Source organism: Heptranchias perlo, chromosome 27 (assembly GCF_035084215.1).
Source record: "Heptranchias perlo isolate sHepPer1 chromosome 27, sHepPer1.hap1, whole genome shotgun sequence".
Lineage (NCBI taxonomy): Eukaryota > Metazoa > Chordata > Chondrichthyes > Hexanchiformes > Hexanchidae > Heptranchias > Heptranchias perlo.
Window position 1 is genome coordinate 5,125,804 of NC_090351.1, and position 14,881 is coordinate 5,140,684.

General features: G+C 48.6%; 1 protein-coding gene across 1 annotated transcript; it reads left to right on the top strand.

The window, feature by feature from the left end:
* Positions 1-204: 204 nt before the first annotated feature.
* LOC137344355 (large ribosomal subunit protein uL16m-like) lies at positions 205-14,340 on the top strand. Its single transcript, XM_068007239.1, has 4 exons — positions 205-352; positions 4,656-4,727; positions 12,292-12,440; positions 13,821-14,340. The coding sequence occupies exons 1-4, from the start codon at positions 286-288 to the stop codon at positions 14,304-14,306; spliced, it is 774 nt and encodes a 257-aa protein (XP_067863340.1). The 5' UTR covers positions 205-285; the 3' UTR covers positions 14,307-14,340.
* The last annotated feature ends 541 nt before the right edge of the window (positions 14,341-14,881 follow it).

Here is a 14,881-nt window from a genome sequence, read left to right on the forward strand (position 1 = left end):
CTCCCCCTCCCCCTCCCCCTCATTCCCCCCCTCCCCCTCATTCCCCCCCTCCCCCTCATTCCCCCCCTCCCCCTCATTCCCCCCCTCCCCCTCATTCCCCCCTCCCCCTCATTCCCCCCCCCCTCCCCCTCATTCCCCCTCCCCCTCCCCCTCATTCCCCCCTCCCCCTCCTCCCCCTCCCCCCCCTCCCCTCCCCATCTCATTTCCTTTTCCGGTCTCCATGCCGTGGTGCTGTAATGGGCGGTGCGCCTGTTTCCCGGGGATGTTTTGAGCTGTGACACCGCGATGGCGCTTCTCCTGCGGTGCCTGAGCCGGGTCCCGCCGGGAGTGAGCTGTGGATCTGGGAGTCCAGGTAGGAGCCGAGAGAGCTGATCGAGGTCGGCGGGCCGCTCAGCTCCTTCCCGCTGGGGGGGGAGGATGTTGGTCCCGGGGCCTGTGCCCGGTGCAACCACTCGACTTTCATAGAATCAGAGAAAGGAGGCAATTCGGCCCATCGAGTCGGTGCTGGCTTTATGCAAGTGCAGTCCAGCTAGTCCCACTCCCCGCCCTTTCCCCATAGCCCTGCAAATTTTTTACTTTAAAGTATTTATCCAGTTCCCTTTTGAAGGCCATGATTGAATCTGCCTCCACCACCCCCCCGGGCAGTACATTCCAGATCCTAACCACTCGCTGTGTAAAAAATGTTTTTCCTCGTGTCACCTTTGGTTCTTTTGCCAATCACCTTAAATCTATGCCCTCTGGTTCCGTCAATGGGAATCGTTTCTCTCTATCTACTCTGTCTGGACCCTTCTTGATTTTGAATACCTCGATCAAATTTCCTCGCAACCTTCTCCATTCCAAGGAGAACAACCCCAGCTTCTCCAGTCTATCCAAAGTTCCTCATCCCTCGAATCATTCTAGTAAATCTTTTCTGCACCCTCTCTAAGGCTTTCACATCTTTCCTAAATTGTGGTGCCCAGAACTGGACACAATACTCCAGTGTTTTATAAAGGTTCATCATGACTGCCATTGTTTTGTACTCTATGCCTCTATTTATAAAGCCCAGGATCCTGTATGCTTTTTAACCGCTTTCTCAACCTGCCCTGCCACCTTCAACAATTTATGCACATATACTCCCAGAGCTCTCTGTTCCTGTACCCCTTTTAGAGTTGTGCCCTCTAGTTTATATTGCCTCTCCTCGTTCTTCCTACTGAAATGTATCACTTCACATTTTTCTGCATTAAATTTAATCTGCCACGTGTCCGCCCATACCACCAGAGTGTCTACATCCTCTTGAAGTCTATCACTATCCTCCTCACTGTTTACTACCTTTCCAAGTTTTATGCATCTGCAGATTTTGAAATTGTGCCCTGTACACCCAAGTCCAAATCATTAACATATATCAAGAAAAGCAGCGGTCCCAGCACTGACTCCAGGGGAACACCACTGTACACCTCCCTCTAGTCCGAAAAATAACCGTTCATCACTACTCTCTGTTTCCTGTTACTTAACCAGTTCTGTGTCCATGTTGCTACTGCCCCCTTTATTCCATGGGCCGCAATCTTGATAAGCCTACCATGCGGCACTTTATTAAACTCCTTTTGAAAGTCCATATACACTCCATCAACTGCATTGCCCTCATCTACCCTCTCTGTTATTTCTTCAAAAAACTCTATCAAGTTAGTTAAACACGATTTGACTTTAACAAATCAGTGCTGGCTTTCCCTAATCAATCCACACTTGTCCAAGTACAGTTTTGCCTGCCAATCTTTGATTCCAATTTACCCGGGCCAGATCTGTTCTCATCCCACTGAAATTGGCCCTCCTCCAATTGAGTTTTTAGTTTAGAGTGGTCTGTGTCCTTTTCCATAGCTATTCTAAACCTTATGATACTATGAGCACTGCTCCCTAAATGCTCCCCCACTGACACTTGCTCCACTTGGCCCACCTCATTCCCTAGAACCAAGTCCAGCAATGCCTCCTTCCTCGTTGTGCCAAAAACATAGTGGTCAAGAAAGTTATCCTCAACACATTTCAAAAATTCCTCCCCCTCTTTGCCCTTTACCCTATTACTATCCCAGTCTATATTAGGATAGTTGAAGTCCCCCATTATCACTACTCTATAGTTCTTGCACCTCTCTGTAATTTCCCTGCAAATTTGCTCCTCTATATCCTTCCCACTAGTTGATGGCCTATAGAACAGACCCAGTAGTGTAACGGCACCTCTATTGTTTCTTAACTCTAACCAAATAGATTCTGTCCTTGATCCCTCCAGAACATCCTCTCTCTCCAGCACTGCAATATTCTCCTTAATCAATACTGCCAACCCCTCCCTCTTTTCTTTCCTTCCATATCCTTCCTGCACACCTTGTACCCAGGAATATTTAATACCCAATCCTGCCCTTTTTTGAGCCAGGTCTCCGTTATCGCCACGACATCATGTTCCCATGTGTTTATTTGCACCTGCAACTCACCAACCTTGTTTACCACGCTTCGTGCATTTACACACATGCACTGCAAACCAGTCTTAGACTTTCTTGTACTCTCTCTTAGTCTGCTCTCACTTAATACTGTACTATTTCTTACTCTCGTGCTATCTTTCTCTCCCGATCCTTTGTGCCCCTTATTTCTCCTTTCCAATGCTACATCCTGGTGCCCATCCCCCTGCCAAATTAGTTTAACCCCCCCCCAACAGTAGAACGAACCTCCCCGCGAGGACATTGGTTCCTGCTCCGTTAAGGTGCAACCCGTCTGTCTTGTACAGGTCCCACCTTCCCCAGAACTGGTCCCAATGCCCCAGGAATCTAAAGCCCTCCCTCCTGCACCATCTCTCCAGCCAAACATTCATCCTCCTATTTCTATACTCGCTGTAGTGTGGCACCAGGAGTAATTTGGAGATTACTTCCATTGAGGTCCTGCTTGTTAATCTCTTTCCTAACTCCTTAAAATCTGCTTGCAGGATCTCATCCCTCTTTCTACCTATATCGTTGATACCGATATGGACCATGATCTCGGGCTATTCACCTTCCACCTCCAGAATGCTCTGCAGCTGCTCACTGACATCCTTGACCCTGGCACCAGGGAGGCAACATACCATCCTGGAATCACATCTGAGGCCGCAGAAACACCTGTCTGCTCCCCTAACTATAGAATCCCCTATCGCTATTGCTCTCCTGACCTTTCTCCCCGCCCCTGTGCAGCTGAGCCACCCATGGTGCTGTGGTCTTGGCTCTGGCTGCACTCCCCAGAGGAACCCTCTACCTCACCAGTATTCAGAACTGAATACTGGTTAGAGAGTGAGATGCCCTCAGGAGCCTCCTGCACTACCTCCCTGGTCCTCCTTGTCTGTCTGGCGGTCACCCAGTCCCTCTCTGCCTGCACTCTCTTAAGCTGTTGGGTGACCACCTCCTGAAACTCTCAGCCTCGCGGATGCACTGCAGTGACGCCAGCTGCTGCTCGAGCTCTGAAACCCGGAGCTTGAGTTTTTAGTTTCCCAGCTCTTAATTTAAACCAATGCCCTCATTTAAAGAGAAAAAAAACGGTAATACTCACCAACCAATCACTTACCTGCTGTCCCGTGTTGTCACTCCTTCGTTGGTTTTCTGTTGTTTTTGATCCTCTCGGGTCCACTCCTCTCGGGCCTCGGGTCCACTCCTCTCGGGCCTCGGGCCTCGGGTCCACTCCTCTCGGGCCTCGGGCCTCGGGTCCGCTCCTCTCGGGCCTCGGGTCCGCTCCCCTCGGGCCTCGGGTCCGCTCCTCTCGGGCCTCGTGTCCGCTCCTCTCGGGCCTCGGGTCCGCTCCTCTCGGGCCTCGGGTCCGCTCCTCTCGGGCCTCGGGCCTCGGGTCCGCTCCTCTCGGGCCTCGGGCCTCGGGTCCGCTCCTCTCGGGCCTCGGGCCTCGGGTCCGCTCCTCTCGGGCCTCGGGTCCGCTCCTCTCGGGCCTCGGGCCTCGGGTCCGCTCCTCTCGGGCCTCGGGCCTCGGGTCCGCTCCTCTCGGGCCTCGGGCCTCGGGTCCGCTCCTCTCGGGCCTCGGGCCCGCTCCTCTCGGGCCTCGGGCCCGCTCCTCTCGGGCCTCGGGCCCGCTCCTCTCGGGCCTCGGGCCCGCTCCTCTCGGGCCTCGGGCCCGCTCCTCTCGGGCCTCGGGTCCGGCTCCTCTCGGGCCTCGGGTCGCCGCCCTTATATACCCACTCTCGAGCCTCTTGCCTTGGGCCTCAGGTCTGCTCCACTCTGGTCCCGCTCAGGTCCGCTGCCACTCTGGATTTTGAATGGACTGTGAAGGCAACTTCCCATCAGAGCTGTTACTATATGAAGGTGCCATTCAATGGGATTACGATCGGTATCTCTTCCAGATAAGTAATCTTGCTCCTAATATTTTGCTGATGGTTATTGCTCCCGATCTGACACTGAGTGTTTATAAGATAAGTAACTTCCTTATTGTCAGGCTCTTGTTGGAAAACCAGATACTGTACATTATAAAAACATTTCTTCTGAATCACAGTTGTGCCAATACCTTTGTTTGTGTATCATTTGGTTGAGTCTGCTATCATATCCAGCTAGGTTCTGCCTTGTATCTGCTGTACATGTCTCACTGTAAAAGCATCAAGCAGCCTCTTAATTGAAGGATGGTAGTGCTGTGCGTGATTATTCTACATTCAATAACGTCTACTTTCATTACAGGCCCGTATCAGAATTATGCTAAGGTTCTGGCAGTTGGACTAAAGATGTATGAGCATCCTCCCAGTTATAATGGTGAGTTAGAAGACTAAACTTTGCCCTGCGCTTTATCCCGTTGCCTTCTGTAGGGCACGTTTGCAGTAAAGGTTACAGAAGCAGTTGTACCCGACAGGGAGGAAGAAAAGGACTTGTTTACCAGAGCTGAGGGTATAATAATGTATCTGCTGCTCTCCCAATAGCTTGGTGGGTAAGTGCACCACATAATGTCGCGTTGAGCCACATAGACCAGGAATTGCCAGGTTTGGCTGCCAAACTGTGTTTAATCTGGGCAACGTTTTGGGGCACTACAATTGTCCTGTGGGCTGCGGGAGTTAAAAATGCAGCCTGATGATATCTGTTGCCAGTGGTCAGCCGTGGCTCAGTGGGCAGCACTGTCGTATCTGAGTCAGGAGGTCATGGGTTCAAGTCCCACTCCAGAGACTCGAGCACAAAATCTAGGCTGACACTCCAGTGCAGTACTGAGCTGCTGTCTTTTAGATGAGACGTTAAACTGAGGCCCGGTCTGCTCTCAGGTGGACATAAAAGATGCCATGGCACTATTCAAAGAGCAGGGGAGTTCTCCCCGGTGTCCTGGCCAATATTTATCCCCCAATCAGCATCACTAAAAAGAGATTATCTGGTCATTTCATTGCTGATGTGGGACCTTGCTGTGCGCAAATTGGCTGCCGTGTTTCCTACATTACAACAGAGACTACATTTCTAAAGTAGTTCATTGGCTGAAAAGTGCCTTGGGACGTCCTGAGGTTGTGAAAAATGCTGTATAAATGTAATTTCTTTTTTTTTCTTTGAAGAATCTAGAAAGAGGGGATGTTGATATGAGATTTAGGACAGAGATTAGGAGAAACTTTTTACACCGAGGGTTGTGAGGCTGTGGAATGTACAACTGGAGTTAGTGATTGAAGCAGAGACCATGTTGGTTTTTAAGAATAGGTTAGAAAGGTGGTTGAAGGAAAGTGGGATAAAGAGAGAGGGGGCCGGCACATGGATTAGGACTGTTGCCCATGTGAGGATAAACACCAACATGCACGGGTCGGTCTGGACATCCTGTTTCCGTGTTGTAATTTGTACGCATTGTAAGATACCGAGTGATTCCTGCTGCAAAGTGAACATGTGATGTTGGTTGGGGCACAGTCAAACTTGTTTGCGGTAAGGCCACACGGGCGAATAGCTGGCTGGTGCTCACTTCCTCGGCTCACACATCATGTTTGCTTTGGACCAGGTGTGAATGAAATGACTGTGGGTTGAAATTGTGGCACATTGGCCAAACCCAGACGACAACAACAACAACTTGCATTGATACATCGCTTTTAATTTAGTAAAACACCCCAAGGCGCTTTACAGGAGCGTAATCAGACAAAATTTGACACTGAGCCACATAAGGAGATATTAGGACAGGTGACCAAAAGCTCGGTCAAAGAGGTCGGTTATAAGGAGCGTCTTAAAGGGGAAAAGAAAGGTGGAGAGGTTCAGGGAGGAAATTTCAGAGCTTACGGCCTAGGCAGCTGAAGGCACGGCCAATAGTGGAGTGATCAAAATCGGGGATACGCAAGAGGCAAGAATTGGAGGAGCGCAGAGATCTCAGCGGACAACATATATTTACAATCCTCAGCAACACTCTCTTCAAACAAATCACAAGTAAGAAACCAACAAATCTCATGTGTTTAGCAAAAGCAAAATACCACGGATGCTGGAAATCTAAAATAAAAAAAGAAATTGTCGGCAAAGCCCAGTAAGTGAAGCAGGATCTGTGGAGAAAGAAACAGAGTTAACGTTTCAAGTTGAAGACCTGAAAAAAAGCGAGGGGAGAGAAGGAAAGAACAAAAGGGAAGGTCTGTGATAGGGAGAGGGCACAAGTGATTAAATGACAAAAGGGATGATGGTGCAAAACAAGGAAGGTGGTAACGGGACAGGTTAAGAAACAAAAGATTGACCAGGAGTAGCTGTAAATGGCAACAGCAGAACCATTACCAGCACTAGCTAACCGAAAAAATGGGAGCAGTGGTTCTGATCTGAAGTTATTGAAATCAGTGTTGAGTCCGGAAGGTTGTAAAGTGTCTAATCGAAAGATGAGGTGCTGTTCCTCGAGCTCACATTGAGCTTCATTGGAACAGTGTAAGAGGCCGAGGACAGAGAGGTCAGAGTGGGAGAGGGACGGGGAATTAAAATGGCGAGTGACCGGCAGGTCAGGGTCACGCTTGTGGACAGAGCGGAGGTGTTCGGCAAAGCGATCACCCAATCTGCTTTTGGTCTCCCCAGTGTAGAGGAGACCGCATCGTGAGCAGTGAATACAGTTTACTGAATTGAAAGAAGTACAAGTAAATCACTGTTTCACCTGGAAGGAGTGTTTGGGACCCTGGACGGTGGGAAGGGAGGAGGTGAAAGGGCAGGTGTTGCATCTCCTGCGCTCGCACGGGAAGATAGTGGGGAGGGGAGCGGGTGTTGGGGGTGATGGAAGAGTGGACCAGGGTGTCGCTGAGGGAACGGTCCCTTCAGAATGCTGAAAGGGGAGGGGAGGGGAAGATGTGTTTGGTGGTGGGATCGCGCTGAAGATGGTGGAGGATGATACGTTGAATGTGGAGGCTGGTGGGGTGGAAGGTGAGGACAAGGGGGACCCTATCATGGTTCTGGGAGGGAGGGGAAGGGGTGAGGGCAGAAGTGCGGAAAATAGGACGGACACAGCTCAAACACAGCAGAGGGGATACAGTCATCAATGTACCGGAAAAAGAGGTGAGGGAAGGGACCTGAGTAGGACTGGAACAAGGAATGTTCCACGTATCCCACAAAAAGGCAGGCATAGCTGGGACCCATACGGGTTCCCATAGCGACATCTTTTATTTGGAGGAAGCGAGTGGAGTCAAAGGAGAAGTTGTTGAACGTAAGAACAAGTTCAGCCAGGCGGAGGAGGGTGGTGGTGGATGGGGACTGGTTGGGTCTCCACTCAAGGAAGAAACGGAGGGCCCGCAGGCCGTCCTGGTGGGGGATGGAAGTGTAGAGGGACTGGACGTCAGTGGTGAAAAGGAGACGGTTAGGGCCAGGAAACTGGAAACTGTTAAAGTGGCGGAGGGCGTCAGATGTAGGTCGGAAGAGACTGGATGAGTGGAGAAAAAGTAGTCGAGATAGGAGGATATAAGTTCCGTGGGGCAAGAACAGGCTGAAACGATGGGTCTCCCAGAGCAGTCCTGTTTGTGGATCTTGGGAAGGAGGTAGAAGTGGGCTGTGCGGGGTTTGGGGGACTATGAGGTTGGAGGCCATGGGGGGAAGATCTCCAGAGGAGATGAGGTCAGTGGCAGTCTGGGAAATGATGGCTTGATATTCAACAGTAGGGTCATGGTCCAAGAGGTAGGAGGAGGTGTCAGAGAGTTGGCGTTCAGCCACCGCGAGGTAGAGGTCTGTTCACCACAAAACAACAGCGATGCCCTTCTCAGCATGTTTAAAGACAAATGTCAGAGTTGGACCTGAACAAACGGAGTGCTGCGAGTTCAGAGGGAGGTAGGTTAGAGAGAGTGAGGGGAGTGGAGAAATTGAGACAGCTGACGTCACGCTGGCAATTCCCAGTGAAAAGATCAAGAGAGGGTAAGAGGCCAGAGGGAGTGGTCCAGATGGAACGAGAATTCTGAAGACTGGAGAAAGGGTCTGCTGTGTGGAGGGAAGACTCCTGGCCAAAGAAGTCGGCATGGAGGCGAAGGCGACGAAAGAAGAGCTCAGCATCGTGTCGAGCTCGAAATTCATTGAGGTGGAGGCGTAAGGGGATGAAGCTAAGGCCTTTGCTGAGGACTGATCGTTCGGGGTCAGAGAGGGGAAGGTCAGAGGGGATAGTGAAAACACGACCGTGTCCGTCCTATTTCCCGCACTTCTGCCCTCACCCCTTCCCTTCCCTCCCAGAACCATGATAGGATACACCTCCGCTCTGTCTGCAAGTGTGACCCTGACCTAGCGGTCGCTTGCCATTTTAATTCCCTGTCCCACTTCCACTCTGACCTCTCTGTCCTCGGCCTCTTGCACTGTTCCAATGAAGCTCAATGGAAGCCGTTTCCACCTTGCTTGCCTTGCACCATCATCCCTTTTGTCATTTTATCACTCGTGCCCTCTTCCTATCACAGACCTTCCCTTTTGTTCTTTCCTCCCCCCTCCCCCACTTGCCCTGGCTCTGTACTTGCTCAAAAACTTTAACTCTTTTAACATCTTCCAGTTCTGACAAAAGGGCTTCGACCTGAAACGTTAACTCTGTTTCTTTCTCCCCGGATGCTGCCTGGCTTGCTGAGCTTCTCCAGCATTTTTCAGTATTATTCCTCTTGTGTCTTTGTCCAAATTGGTTATATAAATAGAAAACAATAGTGGTGCTACTACCAATCTCTGGGCAACACCCTGCTAATCCAAAGAATATCCATTTACTCCTACTCTTTGCTTCCTGCCCCCAGCCATCTCTCAATCCACACTGGTTCATTCTTTTTAATACCATGTGTCTTAATTTTTGTAACCAGTTTCTTATGTGTCACCTTACCAAAAACTTTCTGAAAATCCATGTAAACATCCACCACGTATCACTCAGATGCTTCCTTTAAAATTCCGTTAAACTAGTTGAGCACATCCTGCCCTTTACAGGTATACGCTGACAGTCCTTGAATAGAAAGAAAAAGAAAGACTTGAAAGGGTCGTGAATATTTGGAATTCTCTACCCCAGAGGCCTGTGGATTCTCAGTTGTTGAGTATGTTCAAGACTGAGATCGATAGAGTTTTGGACTCGAGGGGCATCAAGGGATATTGGGATCGGGCAGGAAAATGGAGTTGAGGTTGAAGATCAGCCATGATCTGATTGAATGCGGAGCAGGCTCCAGGGGCCGTATGGCCTCCTGCTCCTATTTCTTATGTTATGTTCATTCATAGAGTGCCTTTCATGACCATGGGACATCCCAAAGCGCTTTACAGCCGATGAAGTACTTTTGAAGTGTAGTCACTATTGCAAAGTGGAAGCCAATTTGTGCACAGCAAGGTCCCACAAACTGCAATGATACAAAATGGCCAGATAATCTGTTTGTGATGTTGGTTGAGAGATAAATATTGGCCAGGACACTCCCCTGCTCTTCTTCAAAATAGTGTCATGGGATCTTTTATGTCAACCTGAAAGTTTAAAGTCTCTTCTGAAAGACGGCAACTCCAACATTGCAGTACTCCCTCAGTACTGTGCTGGAGTGCCAACTGAGATTATGTGCTGAAGTCTCTGGAATGGGATTTGAACACACAACTTTCTGACTCACTACCACTGCCACTGAGCCAAGGCTGATACCTAAATAACCCTTTACCTTTCTAAGTGTTCTGTAATTTTATCCCATATTATGGACTGTACAAGTTTATCTACCGAAGTAGGACTGATTGCCATATAATTCCCAGGGTAACCTCCTTCCCATTTTTTTGAGACATGTGATATTTGTGAGCCTCCTTTACCTTGGCACAATTCCTCAAGCTGTGATGTCTGTCCAGCTGCAAGAAAGTGGCCTAACCCTAACGGACGTCTTTCAGTACATATCATTGCCCTAGTAGCCCAGCTTCAGTTCTGGGTGGAGATCTGAACTCCATGAATGGATGGAAAACTCCCATCATCCATATGTAATGTTGCGTTGTGAAAATTCTATGTAAGATTGTTTCATGCAAAGGTCCTTTTTTCATCAAACTGTAAGAAATGCAGCCTAAAAAGGGCTTTTGCGCACAGCGATTTCTGTACTTTATCTTACTATGTCTTACTGCTCCTGTGCATTCAATTAATCAATCTATTAGTTTTAACTCAGATGCATCGGTCTGCTGGTGCGGTATTTTCCACCTTTCAAAAGTCAGGAGAATGTACTGGGCACCGCACATAATCTCCAGTGATACCTGAACTCAGGTTATACCTATCGGGAAACATTGAACAGGCTGGGGCTCTTTTCCCTAGAAAAGAGAAGACTGAGGGGTGACTTGATAGGATTATGAAGGGGTTTGATAGGGTAGATGTAGAGAAGATATTTCCACTTGTGGAGGAGACCAGAACTAGGGGCCATAAATATAAGATAGTCACTAATAAATCCAATAGGGAATTCAGGAGAAACTTCCTTACCCAGAGAGTGGTTAGAATGTAGAACTCGCTACCACAAGGAGTAGTTGAGGCGAAAAACAGAGATTTAACGGCAAGCTAGATAAACACATGAGGGAGAAAGGAATAGAGGATATGCTGATGGGGTTAGATGAAGTAGGGAGGGAGGAGGCGCGTGTGGAGCATAAACACAGGCATGAACCTGTCTCACATCTCTCAGCGATTGGAAAACCTGAATGCAGCTACAACCCTTGAGCCAGTCAAGGACACTGATATTCTGGGTTTTCTGAAGAATGAGTGTGATAATGCACTGCTGTCAGCTATTGAAGAGTCCAGGAAGAGGACTTTTGCAGTGGCAGAGAGGTATTACTGGGAGTCCATGCTGGTGGAATGGGAACATGAGAAGCAGAAAAGATCCTCCATACCCTTCTGGCATCAGGGGAGAATGCTCGACTTCACCCAGGAGACTGAGCCAAGTTTTGTTAGTGAGATGGGGCCACCAGGATGCAGTGCAATGGATGGTGTAGAAGTGGCCTATGCTTGACAGATCTATATTATAATGAGAAGATCGTGAATGGGCATCTACAACCAAACCTAGGAGACCTTTGCAGCATTGTAGCTGAGTCTTTGGATGAATGGCCTGTTTCTCTGCTGTAGATTCTATATAATTCTATGTGATTGAACCACAGTCAAGGAATGATTATTAGTCCCTGACATGGAGAAGAGCACAGGTTTCAGATCAGAGATTCGAGCTGCTTATGGAATCGTGCCTTTGTTGTGAGCACAACACAGAAGAGTTAGGAGAAAGCCCACAGTACAGCAACCTGTTTTAATATTTGTGTCCGGTGTCAGCGTGGCTCAGTGGGTAGCACTCTTGCCTGAGTCAGGTCATGGGTTTAAGTTCCGCTCCAGAGATTTGAGTACATAATCTAGGCTGATACTTCAGTGCTGTACTGAGGGAGTGCTATCACTGTCGGAGGTGCCGTCTTTGGGATGAGATGTTAAACCAAGGCCCCATCTGCCCTCTACAGGTGGGCCTAAAAGATCTCATGGCACTATTTTGAAAAAGAGCAGGGGAGTTCTCCCAGCTGTTCTGGCCAACATTTATTCCTCAACCAGCATCACTAAAACAGTTTATCTGGTCGTTTATCTCATTGCTGTTTGTGGAAACTTGCTGTGCGCAAATTGACTGACATGTTTCCTACTTTACAACAATGATTACATTTCAAAAGTACTTAATTGCCTGTAAAGTGCTTTGGGACGTCCCGAGGTTGTGAAAGGCACTTTATAAATGCCAGTTCTTTTTTGGTGGGTCATTTTTAATTATATTCAGTTACCACAAAATGTAAGGTGTGTCCTCTGGTTGATATTTCTAATTCTTATTGACCATAACATAACAGTTATGAAGATGTTAAGCTGTCGAAGGAAGGCATGGGCTGCTGAATATAAATCTTTGCTGTGATGCAGTGAGCTGCTGAGACAGTCTGTTCGAAGCCTGTGGGTTTGTTTTCTCAGATGTGGTCATTCCGGAGAAGCCAAAACTGAAATTCATTAATAAAGTCCCAAACTACAAGAAACCGAGGCGCTGGATGAAAAGGCTGGGAGATATCCGCGGGCCAGCAACACGAGCCAATACAATCGCCTGGGGGCAGTACGGCATTGTAGTAAGTGTCTGCATTTCCACCACTGTGTAACATTAAAGGGCAATTAAATGCTTTTTGAGTATTTCTCAAAATCAGTTTGATTACTGCCGCGGAGACTCCCCAGTAGGGTCTCCTTCCCTGCCCGAGTGCCCTGGCGATGTCAGTCATGGGGAGTATCCCTGGGCATCCAACAGCTCTGACTTCCGCTGCCCGACTCGGGGATGTGAAGTTGCAGACTAGGAAATCTGTATTCCAATAGGTGGTTCCCCAGGGTGGCCCAGCCCAGCCCCTGAGCAGCCCACAGCAGGCCTGGAGTTGTCTCTCCTTCCCATTCCTGCCCTCAGTTTGTAAGGATCACTCCTGGACACTCCCTCTAACTGATGTCACCAGAGCAGTCGAGTAAGGAGCAAGGCCTTCCTCACCTGTCTCCAAGGTGATGATAAAACATGTTGGAGTATTTGGAAAGACCATTTTCTTACATATAGACAGAGAAGGGGAGGTACTGTTATCAAAAAGGACCCTCTGTGCACTTTCATTTTCCTTCAAAATGAGCTGCAACATTGTGCGTGAGCAAAATCTTTACCGGTGGCAACCAATGAGGTGCCGATACTGGTTCTAGCAGATGAGCGCAGACAGTGGGGCGGAGCGCAGACAGTGGGGCGGAGCGCAGACAGTGGGGCGGAGCGCAGACACTCTACATTTCGGGTAATGTGGAGGATGCACAAAGGACCTGGGATTGGACGGGGGAAATCCTGAGAGTGATGGAATAAATATGGAATAATCGTTCACTCCAAATTGATCCACCTGTAGTTATCCAATATCTGAAATGATGCAGCAAATAGCTAAACTTAAAAAAATATCTACCTGACTGTAGTAAACACTAAAAGCACAGTACTGTATCTTGCTATAAACATCCAGGGGCTGAGAAAGAGGGACCTCATGGCACAAAATGTAGTCCTCAGCTGCTGAATATAATGCAGCACAATCTCAGTCAGTCACTCTTGCATAAAGTGATGGCCTTCCCAGATTGATCTAAAGTGACACCAATTGTATCTGCTGGATGTTTTCTCATGGGCAGAGAATGTTGCCTGAAGCAGAAACAGTGCATGTACCCTGAATCCTTGTATAACACAGTTCAATACAGACAATGAGGGACAGTCTAACCAAAGCAAAATGTTCCATTTAAAAATCAGTTGTAATGCCAATGTTCCTTTCATTGCCACCACATGTACTTACTTTGCCTTCTTTCCTCCCTCCCACCCTCTTCCCCCTCCGCCCGCTCTTCCCCCTCCGCCCGCTCTTCCCCCTCCGCCCGCTCTTCCCCCTCCGCCCGCTCTTCCCCCTCCGCCCGCTCTTCCCCCTCCGCCCGCTCTTCCCCCTCCGCCCGCTCTCTCTCCACAGGCTCTTGGAGGTGGCTACCTTCACTGGGGTCACTTTGAGATGATGCGTCTCACCATTAACCGACGCATGGATCCTAAAATCATGTTTGCTCGCTGGCGTGTAAATGCTCCGTATAAACCCATCACACGCAAAGGACTGGGTCAGAGAATGGGCGGTGGGAAAGGGGCCATCGACCACTATGTCACTCCCGTCAGGTATGGCCGGATTATACTGGAGTTTGGTGGGAAGTGCGAGTTTGAGGAGGTGGAGCCCATCCTATCAGAAGTTGCCAAGAAGCTGCCATTTCCTGCAAAGGCCGTTAGCAAGAAATCCCTGGAGGAGCTGATGAAGGAAGATGCACAGAAGGCCGAGAATAACCAGAATCCCTGGACCTTTGAAAGAATTGCAACCATGAACATGATGGGCATCCGCAAAGTGTTGAGTCCATTTGATTTAAAATACCATGGCAAATTCAGTGGGAAATTTCGTGTTCCTAATCGTGTGTGAAGATTAATAAATTTGGCAAAATGTTTTGTTTTAATCTATTTGTTTCTCGTTGAATAACTGGATTTATATCAAAGTATCTCCGCAGCACACATTTTAAAAACATAGAATGCATCTTCAGAATGGAAGCACCTTGCCTGTGAGTCAGGTTGTAGGTTCAGGTCCCGTTCCAGTGTCTACTGATGGAGTGTTGGACAAGACGTTAACCTGAGGTCCTGTCAGGTGGACATAAAAGATCCCATGGCTGTATTAAAAGACAAGCAGGGAGTTCTCCCAATCTCCTGGCCAGTGATTTCCACCCCTCCCCCCATCCAACACCACCAAATCATAGAATGATACAGCACAGAAGGAGGCCATTCGGCCCATCATTGTCCGTGCCAGCTCTTTGAAAGAGCTTTCCAATTAGTCCTGCTCCTCTGCTCTTTCTCCATAGCCTTGCAAATTTTTCCTTTTCAAGTATTTATCCAATTCCCTTTTGAAAGTTATTATTGAATCTGCTTCCACCACCCTTTCAGGCAGCGCATTCCAGATCATAACAACTCGCTGTGTTTTTAAAAAAAATTCTCCTCATCTCCCCT